General features: G+C 38.6%; 1 protein-coding gene across 3 annotated transcripts in view; it reads left to right on the top strand.

Moving 5' to 3' along the window:
- The window catches only part of LOC120523931 (cGMP-dependent 3',5'-cyclic phosphodiesterase), a 798,989-nt gene that overhangs the window by 719,145 nt on the left and 59,089 nt on the right, over positions 1–20,755 (top strand). For all 3 annotated transcript variants that reach the window (XM_039745642.1, XM_039745643.1, XM_039745645.1), the window contains 5 exons: positions 6,505–6,616; positions 8,650–8,689; positions 10,914–10,977; positions 14,539–14,617; positions 17,506–17,680. In XM_039745642.1, the coding sequence (XP_039601576.1) occupies positions 6,505–6,616; positions 8,650–8,689; positions 10,914–10,977; positions 14,539–14,617; positions 17,506–17,680 (470 nt within the window). The remainder of the gene's footprint in view (positions 1–6,504; positions 6,617–8,649; positions 8,690–10,913; positions 10,978–14,538; positions 14,618–17,505; positions 17,681–20,755) is intronic.

Genomic DNA, 20,755 nt, shown 5'->3' with positions numbered 1-20,755 from the left:
TTAGAACATGTGTGTACCGTGTCCAAGGGGATTATCAATTGATAGGCTTGTGTGACCAGGGCTTTAATTGCAATAAATGTTTCTGCAGTAAAGTGCCCACCAGGTTGCCACTACCTAAAACTGAATGAATTACCAGAGTATATCAGCCTATAAGCTTTTGATTAAGACTAAGATCAAGATTCTAGTCCCATTAGTTTGAAAGTAATTGTGTGACAGACGGACTGAGATTAGCATTTTATATACAGGTATATAGACTAGCTATGCTACACATCTAAAATGGGCTAATATCTAAGTCTTCAGTGCACCATCTATTCAAATGTATTTTGTAATGAATGTATTAATAAAGTGCACTGCCTTGTTCATTCCAAAAGAAGGTGCATCATAAACATTACTGCTGCATTTACAAATCCTGTATCTACATGACAAATAACAGAGACATAGCAACCGGATGAACACACAGATATATAGACATAGACACAGACATTTGCTGTTGGAGTGCTACATTTTCTTAATCCATCCAAGACTTTGAGCTTCCATCCACATTCTAGACACCACACAAGTAGGTTGCCCAAGGCACCTTATATTGTTAAGAAGGAATAGTGCTGGTAGAGGCCCAGTGTCATTCATAAGACCACCAAATTTTCCATTGATTTCGCATTGTCAAATACTTAAATGTTCATTTACACAATGTACATATGGCTCTCTGTTTTCTTTGAAAATAATATTCTGATCTTAGCAGGTATCTAACCAAATCTCTTGTAATATGAATAATGATGATTTTTAACTGCTTCATTATGATATTATATGAAATATTATTTATTTTTGTAAAAGACATTTCTACCATATAACAAAGGGCAGAGCAGGCTCTCTTTTTTCCTTAGGGTACCGTGTTCCTTTAATGCGGGCAGTGACATCCTTCACATATTCTGCAGAATCTTCAAAAAAGGCCAACCAAATCATCAAGCAGACTGAGCAATGGGACTCACTCTGGACCCCTGGAGGTGACAGCGAAGGAGAGGATCAAAACAAAACTGAGTGCTATTATGAACAATGCTGCACATCCTCTCTCTGACACACTAACACTGAGGATATTCAGACCATTAATTATTCAGCAGAAGTGTGTCAAAAAACACTATGGGGGCTCCTTTATACCAACAGCAATACATCAGCATAATGCCTCACTGTGACTTCCAATACAGATGCTTTACATTTTTTTATAGTAATTTTGGTGTCTGTTTATACCACAGTTTATCTATCTATCTATCTATCTATCTATCTATCTATCTATCTATCTATCTATCTATCTATCTATCTATCTATGCCAGGGGTGTCCAAACTATGGCCCGTGGGCGAGCTGCGGCCCATGGTCCATTTTTAATTGGCCTGCAGCAAATTCTAAAAATATAATGAAATATGGCCCACACATGTAACTTGTTCTTAACCGTATTGTACTTTTTAAGTTTAACACAAGGCGGAGCTACTGTCTCGATCAAGGCAGCATCTTCACAAACAAGTACAACCAAAGAACAATTTGGTACGGGTGACCAAAAATAGTAGAATGAAAGAAATGCACAATAGCAAGTGAGTGCAGAAAATTTCAGACGGTGGCAAAATGAAAATTTCTTCCTAGAAGTCAAGGGCAAGTGTGTCTGTTTGATTTGCAATGAAACTACTGCAGTGATTAAAGAGTATAATGTATGTCGACACTACAAAGCCAAACATCCAACCTACACGTCCTACACTGGTGCCAAGCGAGAACAAAAAGTTCAGCAAATGGCAGCTAGTCTGCTAGCTCAACAACAGTATTTTTTCCGTGCTAACAAAACACAAGAAAATGCCATATTAGCCAGTTACGAGATAGTGAAACTCACTGCCTGACACTGGAAACCTTTCACCGATGGTGACTTCACAAAACAATGCCTCACTAAAGCCGCAGAAATAATGTGCCCGGAGAAAATGCAGGAATTCAACAATGTTTGCTTGTCCAGAAATGCAGTTGTGCAGCGAACTGAAGATTTGTCAACTAACTTAAAACATCAAGTGACAGATAACGCTTGTGCTTTTGATTTTTACTCGAATGTATGTGATAAGAGCACAGTTTAATACAGTAAATGAAAACCCATTAATGGAGAGCTGTGATGCTGTTTTTTTTTAAGCATATTCAATTATGAAGCATAATTTACCGATATTTGATTGATTTTGCTAGCTTAATACACAGGAGGTGAGGCAATAGACCTCACGTCTAGTGGGTGGCCCAGCAGAAAGCAGGGGAAAATGCTGTCACGTAAGCAAAGCCTCCCTGAAGCCGTCATTTCATATTCTCGTTCTTCATTTCTGTGCTTATGGCATCTGTCACACTGTGTTGTGCTTCTACTAACTCAAGCTGAAATATATGATAGTAATTAATCAAATGGCATCCTCTGGAAATTAATGTTGCAGTTGACAGGTAAAAATTGCTATTAATGTATACTGCACATTTTTCAATGAAACAGAAGACTGATGCATTACCTCATAACAATAATTTATTTTATGCAGCAGTAAAAGTACAGTGTAGTATATTTTATAAACCTATGAACTTGCCTCTGACTGACTGTGTGACCCTGACCAAGTCAGTTAACCTGTCTGTACGCCGAATTAAGCAGTTCTAGAGTATCCTGATCTTTTGGACTAATCCTCATTTGTGCTTACGTGACTAAGATTAAAAATAAGGCTTTTGGTAGCAAAAAAAAAATGTGTGAGAAGTCACTTTGGAAAAACAAAAACATAAAGTAATACTTATTTTATTGTTCTCCTTAGGGTTGTCTGGATTGGTGTTAGGATCACCTCTCCTCTTTAGGTCTTGTCTTAATGTTCTTTGACCATCCTCTTAGCAGGGAGCTTCTTCCTCTGTTTCATATCCAATTATATCTGTCGGGAAGCACATTTACATTCATGACATCTGAATCAAGCCACAGAGTCACTTTGTGAGTCAAGCACAGCCCACCCAGCTGTTTGGCCTCCTGTTTATGTAGCCCTCCAGCAGCCCTTGTTGTCCCCCTATCCCAAAGCCATAAGGGTTCTTTAAAGTCAACTTCAAGTCTTCTTACACATTTTGGTATCAGGATCCACCTTGTCTGCAGCCCCATGGAAATCTGCAGGGTTTTCCCTCCCTGTTGCCAATCCTTCATGGTTTCACTCTTTCTTTCAAAAGGTTTGCCATACTTAGTATAGAAAGTTATCTGCTATTTGCTCTAAGTAGGAGGCCAACAGTTCCAGGTTTTGCCCATTTGCTGCTCTCTATCGTGCTGAGGGAAAAATGTTGGCTTCCACTTTTGGTACCACAGCCTTTCTCTTATTCCACTTACACATACATGAACACCAATCACTTTTTATGATTTTTTTTTCTGTGAAGACAACTTAAAAGCCAAGTGTACCACACACATCCTGCAACTATCGCTAAACTAAAAAGGAGGATTGAAGAGGAAATCGCTGGCATTCCTCTTGACATGTTACTTCAAGCAATGAAGAATTTCCACAACAGGCTGTCAGAACGTGTATAGGGAAATGGACAACACCTTCATGATGTTTTCTTCAAAACATAAAATGAATACTGAATGAATTTTGATTACCATCATTAATTGCATATCCTGTACAATGCATTCCATTCATTAAATGTATTTGTTAATGTGTTTATTCATGCATTGTACGTCATTTGAAAATTTCCTATTTCCATGCACCACTCTCTACCTTTAGTAGAAATACTAAATAGTGAAAATAGTATAGAAAATAGAATAGTAGAAATACTGGAGCAATTTACAGGTTAAAGGCCTTGCACAAGGACCCAACGGAGTACACTCATTTTGGTAGTAATAGAATTTGAACCAGCAACCTTACAGATACCAGCGCAAAGCCACAAGTTTTTCTTCCACCCTATAAGTTTCAGTTATGAAATATGGCCATTGCTACTAAAAAAACTGCATACAATTAAATAGTGGCAATACAGAGTAGCTTCTTCAATTTCCACTCGTTTATGGTGCTACCCTTTTTTGTTTCCTTTCTTCTATGTGTCTTTTAATTGTTGTTATTCCTTTTCCAATTTTTCCTTCAGGAATTGATCCCAAGGGGGTGGGGCCTCCAGCTGCCACCAAATATTCAGGCGTGCTGCTGATTGTGACAATCATCCTGAGGAATATTTAAGGGGTTGTTAAAGACTTGGGAGTTTTTGCTGCCAGTGAATTACTAATGAATGATTCTTCTATCTTGTATGGTTTGCAGTGTGATGTACTCTGGTTTGATTTTGTTGGACACATACTGTACACATGCTACAATTTTATGCAATGAAAAGATTGTGGCATTGCTAAAAAACAATTTAAAGTCCATAGATTGATACAGTGTTTAATATGGCGAAGAAGGAAGTCAAGTATGTTTGAGGATAGTTAAGGGTAAGAAATGGCAAAAGGTTATGGGATGAAAGTACATGGCATAGATTGTATTACGTGAGTCAGTGCAAAAGAATCATCTGGTTTGTAGAAACAGAAAGGAGGAAGTGTGGTTGGTGAGGCTGTGTCTTGGGCACACTGATGTAAATTAAACTTTGGCTCTGATGATGATAATAGTATTGTTAGTTTTGTAAAGCATCCAAAACAGTGCATCATGTAATAATAGTACAGTTATGTCCTAAATCCTGCATAGAATCTGTAAGTACATTTAAAAGTATAATGGGAACTACAAAAGTATTGGGAGGAGAAAAATATTTTAGGAGTAAAGGAATGGTCTGATTAGATATGCTATAATTTAATTTTTAAATAAAAGAAATTTGGGAGTAGAATCTGACTTTGCAATATCAACCTTCCACTCCAGTATGGCAGGAGGCAATAATACACCTTTGCTGTGAGATGCTGGGCACCATAAACACAAAGCAGAAGAGAAGGATGAGACTGCCAAGGCATTATATGAGTTTTGTCCGTTGCGAGCAGCTCTCTACTTCTTGTCTAGCTTGCTGTTTTTGCCTTTAGGACTTACTTTTTATAATAGTTTTTTTTTTTGGAGTGGCCTCTCAATTTGTTTTAAAAATTGTCACTTTAGATCTGTATTTCTGAATATAGTTTCTGATTACAGGTTATGTTTTTCCTTCTGAGGTAACTATGTATTTCTTTATATTTGTCTTTTTGGTCTATGTTTAAATATAATTGTATTTAATCGTATATGATCTCTACTAGCTTTTTACCAGAGAAATGTGTCACAGTGCTCTGCGTCTGCACTCAGTGAAGAGTGCTATACAAAAACAAGTTGTATCTTACTGTATTGTATTTTACTCTTTTATTGGTGCATTGTTAACCTAATTAATTTAACGGTTATTCTTAAGTTTTTAAGTGTGGATGAGAGCTTTTAGTCCTATTAGGTGGTTCCAAAGAAAATATCCAAACATCTGTGTATTTACTTAACTCACTATGAGATCAAGGAACCTGAAACTGTTCCTGACAGTATTGGACATAAAGCAAGAAACAATGCAGGAGTTGTTAGTCACACATTCATTCACAATAAGTGGCAATTCACATCTTTGGAATGTGGGTAAAAATTGGCATAATGAGAGAAAACCAAAGTGGAGATTAGCTAAACACTTCATGCAGATGATCACATGGGTGGTAATGAAAACCTTCTCGATGGAGCTATCAGGCTGTAGCACTAATCCTTTGCCACCCTGCTGCCCCATTTTTTCTTTGTCAGTTTGTAATATACAAAGTCCTGGAATGAGGGTAAAATGAAGATTGTGTAACATTGCCTGTTTGTGCCTATAATAATGTGAACCCATTCTTTATGGTTTCCTGCCCCGGGTGCCTAGCACTTAATCTTCTTGAATCTGCTTTAGACAACTTTGGAAGTGGTCTCCCTTTTATGGTCTCTGGGAAGCTCTTCTGCATTGATATCAGTTGGACATGTTAGCAGGAAGCTGACCGGTGCTGGGCACAGCTTGGCACACTTCCCCTTGGTTTCCCCAATGTAATGACAGGAGTTTGTGTGCCCACTGGTATTTCTGGTGGTGACCTCTGCCAGGCTTGTATCTCAGAGTGAGTTGTCTAAACACAGCACACTTACCCTCCACATCCGCTGGCAGTGCCCACTGCGACTTGTGCAGCTACCTCCGACTTACAAGTGCATTCTGGCAATGCCACTATTAGGAGAGGCCTTGCAGTGCTTAGCTATAGAAAACACAGCATTTTCCTGTCATGACAGACTGTTCAGCAATACCAATACTTTTAAATGTGTGCGCAGACTGTGTGACCTCTGGTAATAACCAAAGCATCTGCAGCATTGGCAACTGACACACTCACCCAGTAGTGAAGCCTGTTTGGGGTTACCAGTCCATCAAACATCATCTGAAGACTATGGGAGAAAACCAGAGTTTCTAGAGTGAATGCTCATATAGCCAGCAACTCTGCAAGGAATTATGGTTCAGAAGCTATGAGGTAGTAGTGCCGACCCTTGTGTTTTAGTTTATAACGTGTGTTTTATTTATTTGTGCAGGTACACAAAAGAAGATGAGCACAAAATCCAACACTGCTTCTGTTATACTTCAACTGTCTTAACCAGCACGCTGGCTTTCCAGAAAGAACAGAAGTTGAAGTTTGAATGTCAGGTAAAAAAAAAATAAAACAGCTTTGTAAAATAAAGTCTTCTCTCCATGCAGATGACTTAATTGAAAGCTTCCATTGCATTGATTTGTAAAAAGAACTTTCTTCTTATTATTGTATTTAATCTTCTATTTTAACTTCATTACACGTTGAAGTCTTCATACTAACATAACGAAAGAAACTAAAAACTTCTCCAGAAATGTGAATAGTAAAAATCAAAGAGATACCTGTTACAAATCTGTAGACACTTTGCAGACTTTAGGCATAATATTAGACATTTTTATATATATTGTTTTGTGCATTCTGAGGTTTTGAAACATGAGGATTCCTTTTCTAATATCCATCTTTTATTTCTGTGCTCTTTTTCTTTCTTTATGCAAAGCAGTCTTGTAATGTTTCATGATCACAATGGTGAAGTCACAGAAGTGACGCCATAAATATGGCAGCAATCACCCTCTGCGCTATACCTTGGTGGATTTTAAACGTGTGAAAATTCTGTAAGCGTTGTCTGCTTCTTTGGTGAAGGATTGTGATTTTGGTTTTGATTTTATTTTGCTTTTGACTATTACATAATGTCTTGATAATGTTTTGACCCCTTACTACCCCAGACCACATATTTATTTTTTTTTTTTTTTGAGTATCATCTCTCAGTTTTTATGGTGCTCAGAATAAGCCTTGGTGTCCACAACAATAGGCAGTTAAAGACATCCTCTGGGCTTACAGTTCATTTCATCCCAGAGGCAATATTGTATATCACATGCACTTCAGAATTGGTAATCCATCTAAAGTTCAGAATGTTCGGGCCTAGCCAGCACTTGGAAGGGATAATACCAAGAAGGGCTTGTGTTGTTGCTAGAAGAGGTGTGAGGTAAAGTGTAGGATGTATCCTGATATCTTGTCAAACTTGCCCAACATGGTCTAGTTATTCTGGGCCCAAAATCATTGCTTTGTCTCTAATTGGCTAACTACCCCTCTAACAATGGTGAGCATACTGGCACAAAATGGCTGCCATCACATCTACATGCTACACTTCAGTGCTTTGAGTAATGAGGAAAGTGCTATGTAAATGTAATGAATTATTATTATTATTGTTAATATCCCATCATTCTGCCTTTACCCTGTAAAACTTTAATCACAGGGTGACAGAGTATGGATGTGGAATTTCAAGGAGTTGGTTAGCCAAGATATGTCTAATGATAACTGGTGATTTGTGAACGTGGGTCTGTATGTTTGTGAATGGGCCATAAAATTAACTGATGCCATGTCCAAAATTTGTTCCTGCCGTCGTGCTTGATGCTGTGTTTGACGCTGCTGGTGGGGCTTAAGTTCTGCCCCACCATCATTTTGAACTGAATTAAGTGGGCTTCAGAATGTTATGATTATGAACCCAATTTACATAACAAATCTTTGTGGTGTGGAAGGAGAACTGGAGTAACTCAAGAAAACCCTATATTTAGGTGGGAAGAAACTTCAAGCTCCATAGACTGTTCTGTCAGGATTCATTTGAGTAGTGTTAGCATGACATGACACTCAATGATCAGTCAATGTTGGTTAACAGTATTATGGGGAATTTTGTAGCAATGTCTAAATTAAAGTGAATTATAAAGTACAATGAAATACAGCATGGCAAACACAACTCAGTTTTTCTCACCTGCCTTTTGCTCTCTAAATTTGTGCTGTGTTGGCCACATATTTAAACAAAATCTATGATCAGGTATATAATTTTCAAAAATCCATAATGGGACAAATGCTTCCTAATCATTAAAAAATGAAATGTAAATGATTATATCATAGTTCTGTACTTACGGTATGAATCAGCTTGGAGGTACAGTACTAGCCATACAAGGCGCCATAACAAAGAAAATGACTGTTCACGTTTGTACAGAGCGGCTCCTTGCCAGGAAACCAGCACTCAAAGGCAGTTTACAAGTTACATATTTATTTATTAAACACAACTGTACAAAACATTACATATTCATATACTGTACAAAATGATAAATTATTATTTTTTTTCTCAATACCATTTCTTTTATTTTAGGCCCTGCTTCAAGTTGCCAAAAACCTCTTTACACATTTAGGTAAGGTTTTATGATTTTAATTGCACGGGGGATATGCTATGAATTGCCTGTCTTAACAAAATGTCAGCAGCTCATCAGCCTGTACTCCCCTACAATGCTGAAGTCTTACATTTAAATAAAATTGCCTGTCAGTAACCGGTGGGTGCATAAGAAGGGTTACGGTGTCTGGAATGGAGTGAAGTGCTGTGCTAAATTCAGCCCCAATTCCCAGATGTTATACTCACAGGCCACTTCATTTCTTACTGTACTAAGGTAGTTTATTGAAGATGAAAAGAGCCATTGGTTTAAAAATGATGATGTAAACTTGTATCTCCTTTCAATAAGTTGGGTCATAACTGGTGTGGAATGAAGCCAGAGACACCACAAGAAGGGTTGGGTTAGCCACCCCATATACTTGAAGATACAGTAGGTAGATTGAAAAAGGCAAAAATAAGGCGATAATGATCGGTCTTTACAGACTTGAGTCCAAAACAGAACTGACTTGCAAACACAAAATGGTGTCTTTTAAAGCCTGTCGGAAGTACTAGGGTGTTGTACCGTGTTAGCCATTATGAATGTAGTGAGAAGTCAAGCAAAACGACACATTTTATTGGCTAACTAAAAAGATTACAATATGCAGGCTTTCGAGGCAACTCAGGGCCCTTCTTTAGGCAACATGTTTGATTACATCTTATGTAATGTAATGACATCTCACCTGAAGAAGGGGCCTGAGTTGCCTCGAAAGCCTGCATCTTGTAATCTTTTCACTTAGCCAATAAAATGTGTCGTTTTGCTTGACTTCTCAAAGCCTGTCAGAGGAAGTGATGTCAGTGGGTCCGGGGCTGGAAGTGATGTCATTGGGCTCAAGGGGGGAATTTCCCGTAGCTGGTCTGCAGAAGAAAGAGAGGAAGGGTTAGAGAATCCCATGGTCCAGCATAGAATTACCTTCTTTTGAGCCCTTTAGCTGCCTCTCATGCACACGTGTGGGACACTAGAAAAAAAATATGTATACGCATTTTTTAAGTAATTAATCATCTTTTTATTTTTTAGATGAAAAACTGAGATCACATACTTACATGAGTGTGTTTTCTTTGGTTGTATTTCATGTTCAGCGCTACAAGAATGTATATACAGTATGGTAACTTTAGGGATTTAGGTTCTTGGTTAAGAAAACAAGTCTGAAAATAGGTTTACTAAAATGCAGTACAACTTCCAATGTGCTGTCAGCAGGCACTAAGTGCAACAACAATTTGTTTCTAAAATGTTTCTGCTGGCAAATGAGTATGCATATGGCTTTCTAATTAATTTGGAGGAGCATTGGTTCATAAAAAATAGCAAAGCTGTACAGAGGCAAGTAACCTTTTGAGTTCTTCCTGAGAGTCTATGTTACTGTACTGCCATGATGGGAAAAAAATTAAAATGCAAAATTTCATCAGGATCAGGGTATGAGGTCAAAAATCAGAGTTATAAACCAAAAGCAAGTATCTGTAAGGAGGTGAGCAGAAACAACTAGCAACCAAACTGAAAATGCCAAACAGGAATTAAACTCAAAGAAATGTTTTAATTCCCCGAAATCATTTAGATTCGCTTGTTAATTGCATTGAGGTTTTAGCAACAAATCTGAAGATAGTGTGCCACCATCTTAAATGGCATCGGCCCAATGACATCACTTGACATAAAGGCCGTGGGGCAGCAACAAGGTGCCATCGCTAACAACAGTACAGTCACAGTCATCTCTATACACAAAGTGGATGTGCACTGCTTAAAACCAGTTGATGAAATGGGGGCTTAGTAACATCGTGAAAATGACACTAAAAGATAAGAATCAGATTTGGAATCGAGTTTATTCACCAAGTGCAAACATGTACAAAGAATTCTATTTGGTAAGTAAGGTACATAAAGGCAAACAATGATGAATGTCATTAAAATGAAAATATAAGAGAAAAATATGTGCGAAACTGTGTTCAGAGCCCCCACATCATAACAGTTACACAATGAAAATTACATTTTGATTAGTATAGTCCAAATAAAGCAAACTCTTACTATTTGAAATGTCTTCTACATGAACACATCTAGCACTGCATAATAGGTGCTCAAGTGTTCAATATAGTCTTGTTTTATTATTTTTCCAAATTATTGTTTTATAACTTTTCAATAACAGGTAATTGTTTTAAATAGAAACATGCCATTCGCCCAAAGAAATTACTGGCAGATGTCTAAAACAAAAAGTTTTTAAATTTTACAGATGATGTGTCTGTCTTGCTTCAGGAGATAATTATAGAGGCCAGAAACCTCAGTAATGCAGAAATGTAAGTCTTTTTAATCATTTATCTTATTTTAATGATCTATAAATAAGCCTGTTTGCTATATCTTGCTGTTCATTTTAAAGGTCAAAAAAGAATCCCAGAACCTCAAAGGCAAAAGTTGTTTTGATGGAAAGCTAAGTTGCCATAGACTCTGAATTGATCCTTACAGTGGTCTGAATTAATTAGTGCTTTCAGTGTAAATATTCCAAGTAACATGACATGCTTTGGGAGGCAGTGGACATATCAAGCCATTCCAAACCCAGAATGAATTCTGTGAAACCAAAGATACAAAAAGGTTCCTTGTGTTAAAAACAAATAGGCATGGAAGGGGTTAACAGAAGGAGTAAATTAAATATCGGATAAACACAGAAAATACCAAATCCTAAGGGCCTCTTGGCCTTCCAAAACTTGACAGTCACCCTGTCTGTTAGTGCCCACCACAGTAGCACACTGCCTGTCATTTCTCTCACTGTCTTTCTCTGATCCTCTTGCCTCTCTTCCTCATGTCCGTCAAGCTTTTCCTCAACTCACCTTGCTTGTTCTAAGCTCAATGAATGCTGTATTAGAAGTGCATTCCCTGAACCCTTTGGAAACCAGGAGTCCATCTTCCTAGAGAACCTCCCAAGCAGTCCGAGGTAGTCTTGCAGACCTGAATTTCTAGCTCACCTTGAAAGGGAAAAACAACCTGCAGGTAGTTTGTCTACCCTAATGGGTAAAAGGGAGCTTTATACACAGTAATAGGTCTTCTTGCTGCCTTCAGTCAAACTGGGAGACTGCTGTTCAATTTCACCTTATTCCACTTTAACACTGTTATAATTTAGAATGACTGGAATAATTACTTTTAGGCCATTTAGGCCAAGCTTATTGCTATACAGTATGTACAGCATATGGTACAAACAGATTCTCTTTTGCACTAGTAGTATAATACAAAAAAAAAACCAATAAGACAGATAATGAATGCAAGACCATGCTTTAAATGCATCCTTTACTTGATATATACAAGGGTAAATCGAAAGTAAAGGAAACTTGAAAATTACACAGTAATCATAATGGATAGAAGCTAATGCAATACCATACATTCATGATGGCTTATGGGTATTTCAACCACACACAGCACTGCACTCTGCTGTTAGGTCAAATGAGCATGGGTGATCTGCCACGGGATTGCACCATTGTTTATCAATGCATTGTAATGAGATTTCTTTGGGTGGAAGGTGTGAAATCTGCAGAAATTCCATCAAAGGATGTTGACTGGTGCAGATCAGCAAGCTTTCCAAGTACTCTTGAACAAACGTTGCAGTGTCTCAAGTCATCATACACTACGGCAAGTTCAGATTCTTAGCTCTGCTCTTCTCACTTTAAACCTTTCATCCCATTCATAAACTTTTCATTGAGTCATGTGGCTTTCACTTTTGTGCTAAGCCAGCATCCTTTGTTGATTTTCATCAGGTTTCACTCCCTCTACCCACAGAAATGTCAATAAGCCACATTGTTCAACATTGATGCAGTCCCACAGCAGAGCATCCATCCTTATTTGATCATGTCTTCAACCAGACTAGCGGTAGGGCACTGCACTATACGTGTTCGAACTACCCATAAACTGTGTGCTGTATTGCATTGGCTTTTATCCGTTGCAGTTAACGCATAATTTTCAAATTGCCTTTACTTTTTGATTTACCCTCATACAAGAAACACTCATACAAATGACAGTATGAGTGACTGTTCAGTAGCCTGATGATCTCCGGATAAAGATTGTCCCTGAATCTAATGGTGTCAGTGCTGATGGAGCAGTGAGAATGTTGTATGTGCAGGATGGCTGAAGTCTATAATCTATAACACAACATTTCATCTAACAAAAGTGAGTTGGGTCCCAGAGATATTTTGGTTTGACTTTACCACCCTCTGTAGTGCTTTGTTATGGTGAGCTGAGGTGAGTAGGTGCTGCACCTGGAAGAAGTGTAGCCAGTGACTATGGACTCCAGCGTGTGGCTGTCGATGTTGCTGGGAATAGAATGAGGCATCTGTAGCTGTAGGTAACTTGTCCTGATCAACTCTGTAAACTACTCTACTTTCCTTTGACAGTAGTCATTCTCTTTTAATGTACTTGTAATAAGTTCATTCTCCCGTTCTGTAGTGCCCCCTTTTTACCTGTCAATCTGGTACTGACATGACATCTCACTGCAGCACTAGCACTACTACTGTAGATGGATGACATGTTTAAAGTATTCAGATTAACACATTCATATTATTATTGTTACCCACAATGAAATCGTCTTCTTCTTCTTTTGGCTGCTCCCATTAGAGGTTGCCACAGCAGATCATCTTCTTCCATATCTTTCTGTCCCCTGCATCTTGTTCTGTTACACCCGTCACCTGCATGTCCTCTCTCACCACATCCATAAATCTTCTTTTCCTCTTACCTGGCAGCTCTATCCTTAACATCCTTCTCCCAATATACTCATCATATCTCCTCTGCACATGTCCAAACCAACACAATCTCGCCTCACTGACTTTGTCTCCCAACCGTCCAACTTGAGCTGACCCTCTAATGTACTCATTTCTAATCCTATCCATCCTCCTCAAACCCAGTGCAAATCTTAGCATCTTTAACTCTGCTACCTCCAGCTTTGTCTCCTGCTTTCTGGTCAGTGCCACCGTCTCCAACCCATATAACATAGCTGGTCTCACTACCGTCCTGTAGACCTTCCCTTTGACTCTTGCTGATACACATCTGCCACAAATCACTCCTGACACTCTTCTCCACCCATTCCACCCTTCCTGCAGTCTCTTTTTCACCTCTCTTTCACAGTCCCCATTACTCTGTACTATTGATCCCAGTATTTAAACTCATCCACCTTCAGCAACTCTACTCCCTGCATCCTCACCATTCCACTGATCCCCCTCTCATTTACACACATGTTCCTACTGACCTTCATTCCCCTCCTCTCTAGAGCATATCTCCACATCTCCAGGGTCTCCTCAACCTGCTCCCTACTCTTGTTACAGATCACTATGTCTTCTGCAAACATAATAGTCCATGGGGACTCCTGTCTAATCTCGTCTGTCACCCTGTCCTTCACTATTGCAAATAAGAAAGGGCTCAGAGCCAATCCCTGATGTAATCGCACCTCCATGTTGAATGCATCCATTACTAACAACTATAAAAAATCCTGATGGAAATATTAATCATCATGTTTGGGGCTGAAATTTAATAGGTCATTCAGTGTATTCAACAAAACTTCAGTGACTTAGTGAAACGATTTAATGAAATTGCAGTCCTCTTTTAAACAATACATACTACCAGAATTGGGTGATTGTTAGTTAGACTGTAGACTAATATTGGTCTATTTGGTCATATATTGTATTAAAATCAGACATTCAGGTATACCCCAATACCTTGGAAAATTCTATTTCCCAGACTTGACCAGTTATCAACAATACCACCATCAGAGCCAAGGATTTTGGTATGTTTTCTAGGTTTCTAATACAGAGTTTAATGTACAAGACTTTGAACTGATCTTGTATGAATCTCCTATTGACTTTTTGTGACTCGTGTGTCAACAGCTGCTCCGTGTTCCTATTGGACAGAACAAGCAGTGAACTGGTTGCCAAAGTCTTTGATGGAGGTGTAGTTAATGATGAGGTAGGTCATTTTATAATTCATTTCCAAATGTTTCAAATAAAGCAATCTAACACATTTCAATAATACAAAGAATGCCCTTTTTATAGCAGGTACAATGATTGACAGTTTAGTACAGGAAATGTCAATGGTGAGTCCAGAGAGATTAAATATGCAAAGTTTTCATTTTAGAGACTCTAGTCTTGACTTGAATAATTTAGTGTAATGTGTGATTAATGTGTTGTGAGCAAAAGGGCGATCACTTTATCTTGGTGACCCAGAGATGTGCAGCACTTCTCACTGGGCAGCCCAGCTGTTCAGATAAAACAACTGTTGTTAATGCCACTTCCACTAATGTGGCCTGGCAGTTCCCCCAGGAGACAGAAGCAAAGAGAAATCTCAACTGTTCAAAGTTATGCTTTGAAGTTAAACTAAGGAAAACAAGAAATTGATGGTTCACCAGTCTTTTATGCGAAGTAAACTTTTTAAGAGATACTTCTTTCTCTATAAGATGGCCTGAAAAGAGGACTCATTTTGTAGACTTGGTTCTTTCAGATTTCACCATTTTGTGCAAGAAGTCAACTGCCAAAGAACCCTAGGACTGATTTCAAAGATGACCTGACTGAGTCCTGCTGCTTCTCTTGCGATGAAGCCCCACTTTTGAATCTGGCCGTGTTGCAGTGTGAAGCCTGCTTCCATAGCACTGAAGTTTCCCCGCTTTTTGTCTCTTTGAGTTTGAAATAATGTTGAGAGTTTAACCTCTCAAATTAGTCCAGTTTGAATTCTTTAAGCAACCATGCATCACACAAACATCGCATTGTATCTGTAAACATTCCAAAGGACTCAAATAATTTAATAAGAATTTTGTCAAAATCCACCAATGACTGTATTGCATGCTTGGTGACAGTTTATCTGTAGGATACTCTTTTAAGTATAGCTCTGAAAAATGATTGCTGATATTTACTGATAAGCTAAATTATCATGTGTGAGACACAGCATTTGAGTTTATTATTAGGTTGTCACAAAAATTATTTTATTTATAATTACAATGGCTAAAAGTAGTAACATGTACACACCAAAATGCTTAAAGCAGAGGTGAGCAACATGGGTTCTGGAGGGCCGCAGTGGCTGCAGGTTTTTGTTCCAACCCATTTCCTTAATTAGAAACCAGTCCTTACCAATAATAGATGTTCTTTAATTTTGTGGCCTGTTAGTGTTTTAACACTGCCATTTTAGGTCATTCTTATGTCCATTCTTATTTTCTTCCTAAGGATATAATTGTGAATTTCCCCTTGGGATTAATAAAGTATCTATCTATCTATCTAATTAGATTAGATAGACTTTACTAATCCCAAGGCGAAATTCAGATGCATGCAGCAGCAGAAACATAAAAAATTAAATGAATTAAACCAGTGTGGACGCTGGCCCGGACACAGACAGACGGACAACATAGTTCCACCCAACACACTGTTTATTTACAACTATATACAAATTATTTTCGTGCACTCACAACCCCAGTGCCTCCAGCACCGATTCCCCAATGTCCAGGCCACACAGTCCTGTGCCTCTCTTTCTCCTGGCCGCCTCCAGTCCTCACTCCAGCTCCGTCCTCTTCCACCCGACTTCTGCCAATGACTGGAGGCGGCCCTTTATAGGAACCGGATGGGCTCCAGCTGCTTCCCGGCAATCAGTCCTAGCCACACCCCAGTGTGGCGGAAGTGCCAGCTGTGCACCCGGAAGCCGTCCGGGTGTCCCCTGTCGTCTTCCCCCCAGCACTTCCTGGTGTGGCGGAAGTGCTGGGCTCCAGGGTTCCTCAGGCACCTGGGTGCCGCCTGGCGGTGGCCACGGGCCCCTACAGGGTTGGGCTTCCACGCCCTCTACCCGTGGCCCCCAACATAACCAGGACGGACGCCCCCTCGCGGTCTGGAGGAGGCACAAGCCCTCCTCTGGTCCTCCTGGGCGTCCGGGCTGGGCTCCTGCCCCGGCCGGGGACCACACCAGATAGTTTATGATGAGTATACGCAGAGTAAATGGAAACAAGTTAGATGGAGAGCTGCTGATTCCTTTGTCATTTGCATATTATCACAAATAAGTAGTATTTAAAAGTAGTAAATGTAGTTGTTAAAGATTAAAATAAGCAATTAAGGTTGGGGAACTTTAACATGTGAGACAACTAAAATGTAGCATTTAGGCAACAAGTGCTTCATCTACAATAATTGACTTGTCATTAAGAAACTGGGTTGGAACAAAACCTGCAGCTATTGTGGCCCTCCAGGACCGACTTGATCCCCCCTGGCTTAAAGAGATTGTGCAAATATGAGTCTGGATTTCAGAGCGCATGAAGAGCAAACAATAAAGATTACCTTATCACAATCAATAATTGTCAAAGGTCTTATTATTAATATAACTAAGTTTGCCTAACCTTTCTCTTTTCCACACAGTCACTTCCCTCTTGTAATCAGCAATAAAAAATAAATGATGTCATGGTGCCTGCTTCACTTTTAAATAGTGAGAAATGATATAAGCTACAAAGAGAAAATCACTCAATTTGACAATATATGTAATAAAATCTAAAATAATGGATTAATTCAATTAACAGTTGACTGGCCAGCAGTTGTTTAAATGTGCGTAATGGGGCTTTGCCTGTCACAATCACTTTAGCTGACTGACTGTCTTACAAAGTGTACTGTGCAGACAGACGTATGTTTTTACAGAGCTTGACGATAACTTTAAAGTTAGACAGAGATGTGAAATTAAGTATATTTTGTAAGATAACCAGTCTAACATTTGCACTGCCTGCTGTCTTGCTAAGGCATTTTCTTTCTCAAAGTAATACATCAGCTTGTACAAAGTGTTTGTGAAGATCATTCAATGTGCATTAATTTAGATGTTTGTTTTTATTTTCATTAAAGAAAGAGTTTCGAATCCCAGCAGATCAAGGTATTGCTGGTCATGTAGCAACCACAGGGAAGATCCTGAACATTAAAGATGCCTACTCTCACCCGTTGTTTTATCGTGGTGTGGACGACAGCACTGGTTTCCGGACAAGGAATATTCTTTGTTTCCCAATCAAGGATGAAAATAATGGTAAAGAAACTATATATCCCAGCACATATACACAACATCCACCTGTTTTCTTGTTTCGTTTTGAGGTTTGCTCAGAACCTATGAAATGAAAAACTCTCCATAGAGTGGTTCATTCATTCATTTATTCCAGTACAGGGTAATTGTTGGATCAGAGCATTGGGTGCAGGGCAGGAGTCCACTCTGGATGGGATACCAGATCATCACAGGACACTTTTTAATTCACATAATGACACTCATTAGAGATTTAATTCAGCCTAACTTGCACATGTTTGGACTTTAGGTCAAAACAAAACTTCCTGAAGAAAAACAGAAATGTGCAAGATAAATTTACAGTTCTGGTCTAGGATGGGATTTGAATGTAGACTCTGAAGCTATGAGGCTGAAGTGGTAATTACTACCTACTATTCTAAAAAAAAAAATCATATTATAAGGTCATAAGATTATTCATAGTGGGCTAGGAGGAAATAATGTTAAACTGTTTGACCTTTAAGTCAGAAAGGCATCAAATGAAAGCGAGCGCGATAATAAAATACATTAAGAATAAACAAGAATAAACCCATAGTATTCATAATGCCCCCATCTGGTCAGAAATATCCTGCGTGTTACTGAAATTTGAAAAGTTTAAAGTTTCATATTGTTGAAAACAGACATAAATCTTTTTGGCTCTTCATTGTAAATGTAAAATCAATACAGAACACACGCCATGATCTATCAAGAGACAAAGAACAGAAATGGATTTCAGAGATAATTTATTATTACTAGCATACAGATTATCTTTAATTTATTGTTACAAGCAAGCAGAATATCTGTAAGGACTTTGTTTTCTCTCTGCTCACTAGAACATCTCCAGCTATTTAGAATTCATAAAGACTTAACATACAATATAAATAAAGAATATGCATTTACATTAAAATTTCACATTTTTGGAAATATTTTTCAGGCTACAATGGTGTATAGAAATGAAAATCAAATTATGAAATTCAATTTATACAGGCCTTTGTAAGATGTAAAAGCAGCAAAATGGATGCTCTCCAGTTCTTTGGCAGGAAAATTACTCCTTTTGTTTCTTGTCATTTTGATAAATGTTAGGTTTTATTTAAATCCATTGAACTTTATGTAAGCTCATTGTTTAATAGCAATAGAAGAGTATGGATGGTTTGTGTGAGCAGAGAAAGCCAGTAATATTGCAGGCATTATTACACTTGGCAGCTATCATCTGTCGACCTCTGTAAAATAAAACAGACTTTAATTGTCGGAGTAATGCGTGTGACAAGCTACACTTGATTTCCTTCATTTTACCTGCTTTCATGTAAATGTTACAAAAAAAAATCTGTAACAAATATATTGTTAGCTTTAATGTATATGCTGTTAAGTACTGTCGTGAATTGTTTATAATAGGAATGATACTTGCTGTACAAGAATTATTCAAGAAAATAAATCCTGAAAATTATACAGTTCCACAACCTGCATCAATTCTTTAGAATGAATTTTAAATTCTACTTTCTAATTTCCTAAAAACTAGAGGGTTGTTTAAGCCTAGTGCTTTTTTATGATGCTAGCTGTTCTACCCAGCTTCACCAAGAAGAGCAATAAAATGTAAGTTACATGCATAATATAAATAAAAAGCACATCCAACACTACGATCTCCTCGTTGTCACAGAAAGACAATCTAGTGCTTCTGACCTTATTAATCCCTTGGGAAATTTAAGATTTAGAGAAAGTAGTTTTCACATTGAATAACTCATACAACAGTAATAATAATTATCTCAATAGTTCCGTAATAATGTCAAAATGTAGAGAGCATGTGCAATGCACCACAGTCCTAACTTATAACTTGATCATTGAGATACAAATGAGGTTCGGGCAGCACACACGCCCTCATCCTCCCTGAGCAGCACTCCTGCTGAATCCCAGTGAAGTGGCCACCTCCTCTCACTCCTGCCGTCTCAAAAGACTTCTGTTACTCCAGTTAAAGCACAGATCTTCTCACAAACAGGTCATTTGCTTGTTAATTTTCCCCAAAACAAAAAAATGAATATGACCATTTCTGTTTGCCATAAAATGAGAGCATTCAGAAAAGATGGAATGGATTAGGAATTTGATCAACTGGTAAATATCTTCCGTGCTTGCTATAATTCATTCTTTTTTCAACACGCTTAGATATTTTAAAATTCTCTATAACTATTTTAGTCAACATAATCAGCTGAAAATGGCATTGTTTTCTAAATCAAAAATGGCAGTTTTTATCCAGGCTGCCTGTTTTTTTCTAGATAATTATACGTAGAAAATCTAAAATGTAAGCCTTTATTCAATGTTAGACTATACTGGTGTAACTTAAAAGTTTTGTAGAACTAAATGTGGTGTTTTGCACAGAAAGAGAGGCAAAATTTTAATATTATATATATATATAGTTTTAGAGTTATATTTTGAGTATATAGTTTTGCATTTGGCTACAGTCAGTGTCACTACTGGTAGCATGAGGCGATACCTGGACCCTACAGAGGTTGCACAGGTAGTCCAACTTCTCCAGGATGGCACATCAATACATGTCATTGCCAGAAGGTTTGCTGTGTCTCCCTGCACAGTCTCAAGGGCATGGAGGAGATTCTAGGAGACAAGCAGTTACTCTAGGAGAGCTGGAGAGGGCCATAGAAGGTCCATAACCCATCAGCAGGACCAGTATCTGCTCCTTTGGGCAAGGAGGAACAGGATGAGCACTGCCAGAGCCCTACAAAATGACCTCCTGCAGGCCACTGGTGTGAATGTCTCTGACCAAACAACCAGAAAGACTTCATGAGGGTGACCCAAGGGCCCCATGTCCTCTAATGGGCCCTGAGCTCACTGCCCAGCAGCATGCAGCTCGATTGGCATTCGCCATAGAATACCAGAATTGGCAGATGCACCACTGGTGCCCTGTGCTTTTTACAGATGAGAGCAGGTTCACCCTGAGCACGTGACAGAAGTGAAAGGGTCTGGAGAAGCCATGGAGAACATTATGCTGCCTGTAACATCATTCAGCATGAGCAGTTTGGTGGTGGGTTAATGATTGTCTGGGGAGGCATATCCATGGAGGGT

The sequence above is a fragment of the Polypterus senegalus genome, chromosome 2, assembly GCF_016835505.1.
Source record: "Polypterus senegalus isolate Bchr_013 chromosome 2, ASM1683550v1, whole genome shotgun sequence".
In the NCBI taxonomy this organism is placed as follows: domain Eukaryota; kingdom Metazoa; phylum Chordata; class Cladistia; order Polypteriformes; family Polypteridae; genus Polypterus; species Polypterus senegalus.
Note: the sequence above shows the minus strand (reverse complement) of the source record. Positions and strands in the feature narration are given on the sequence as shown.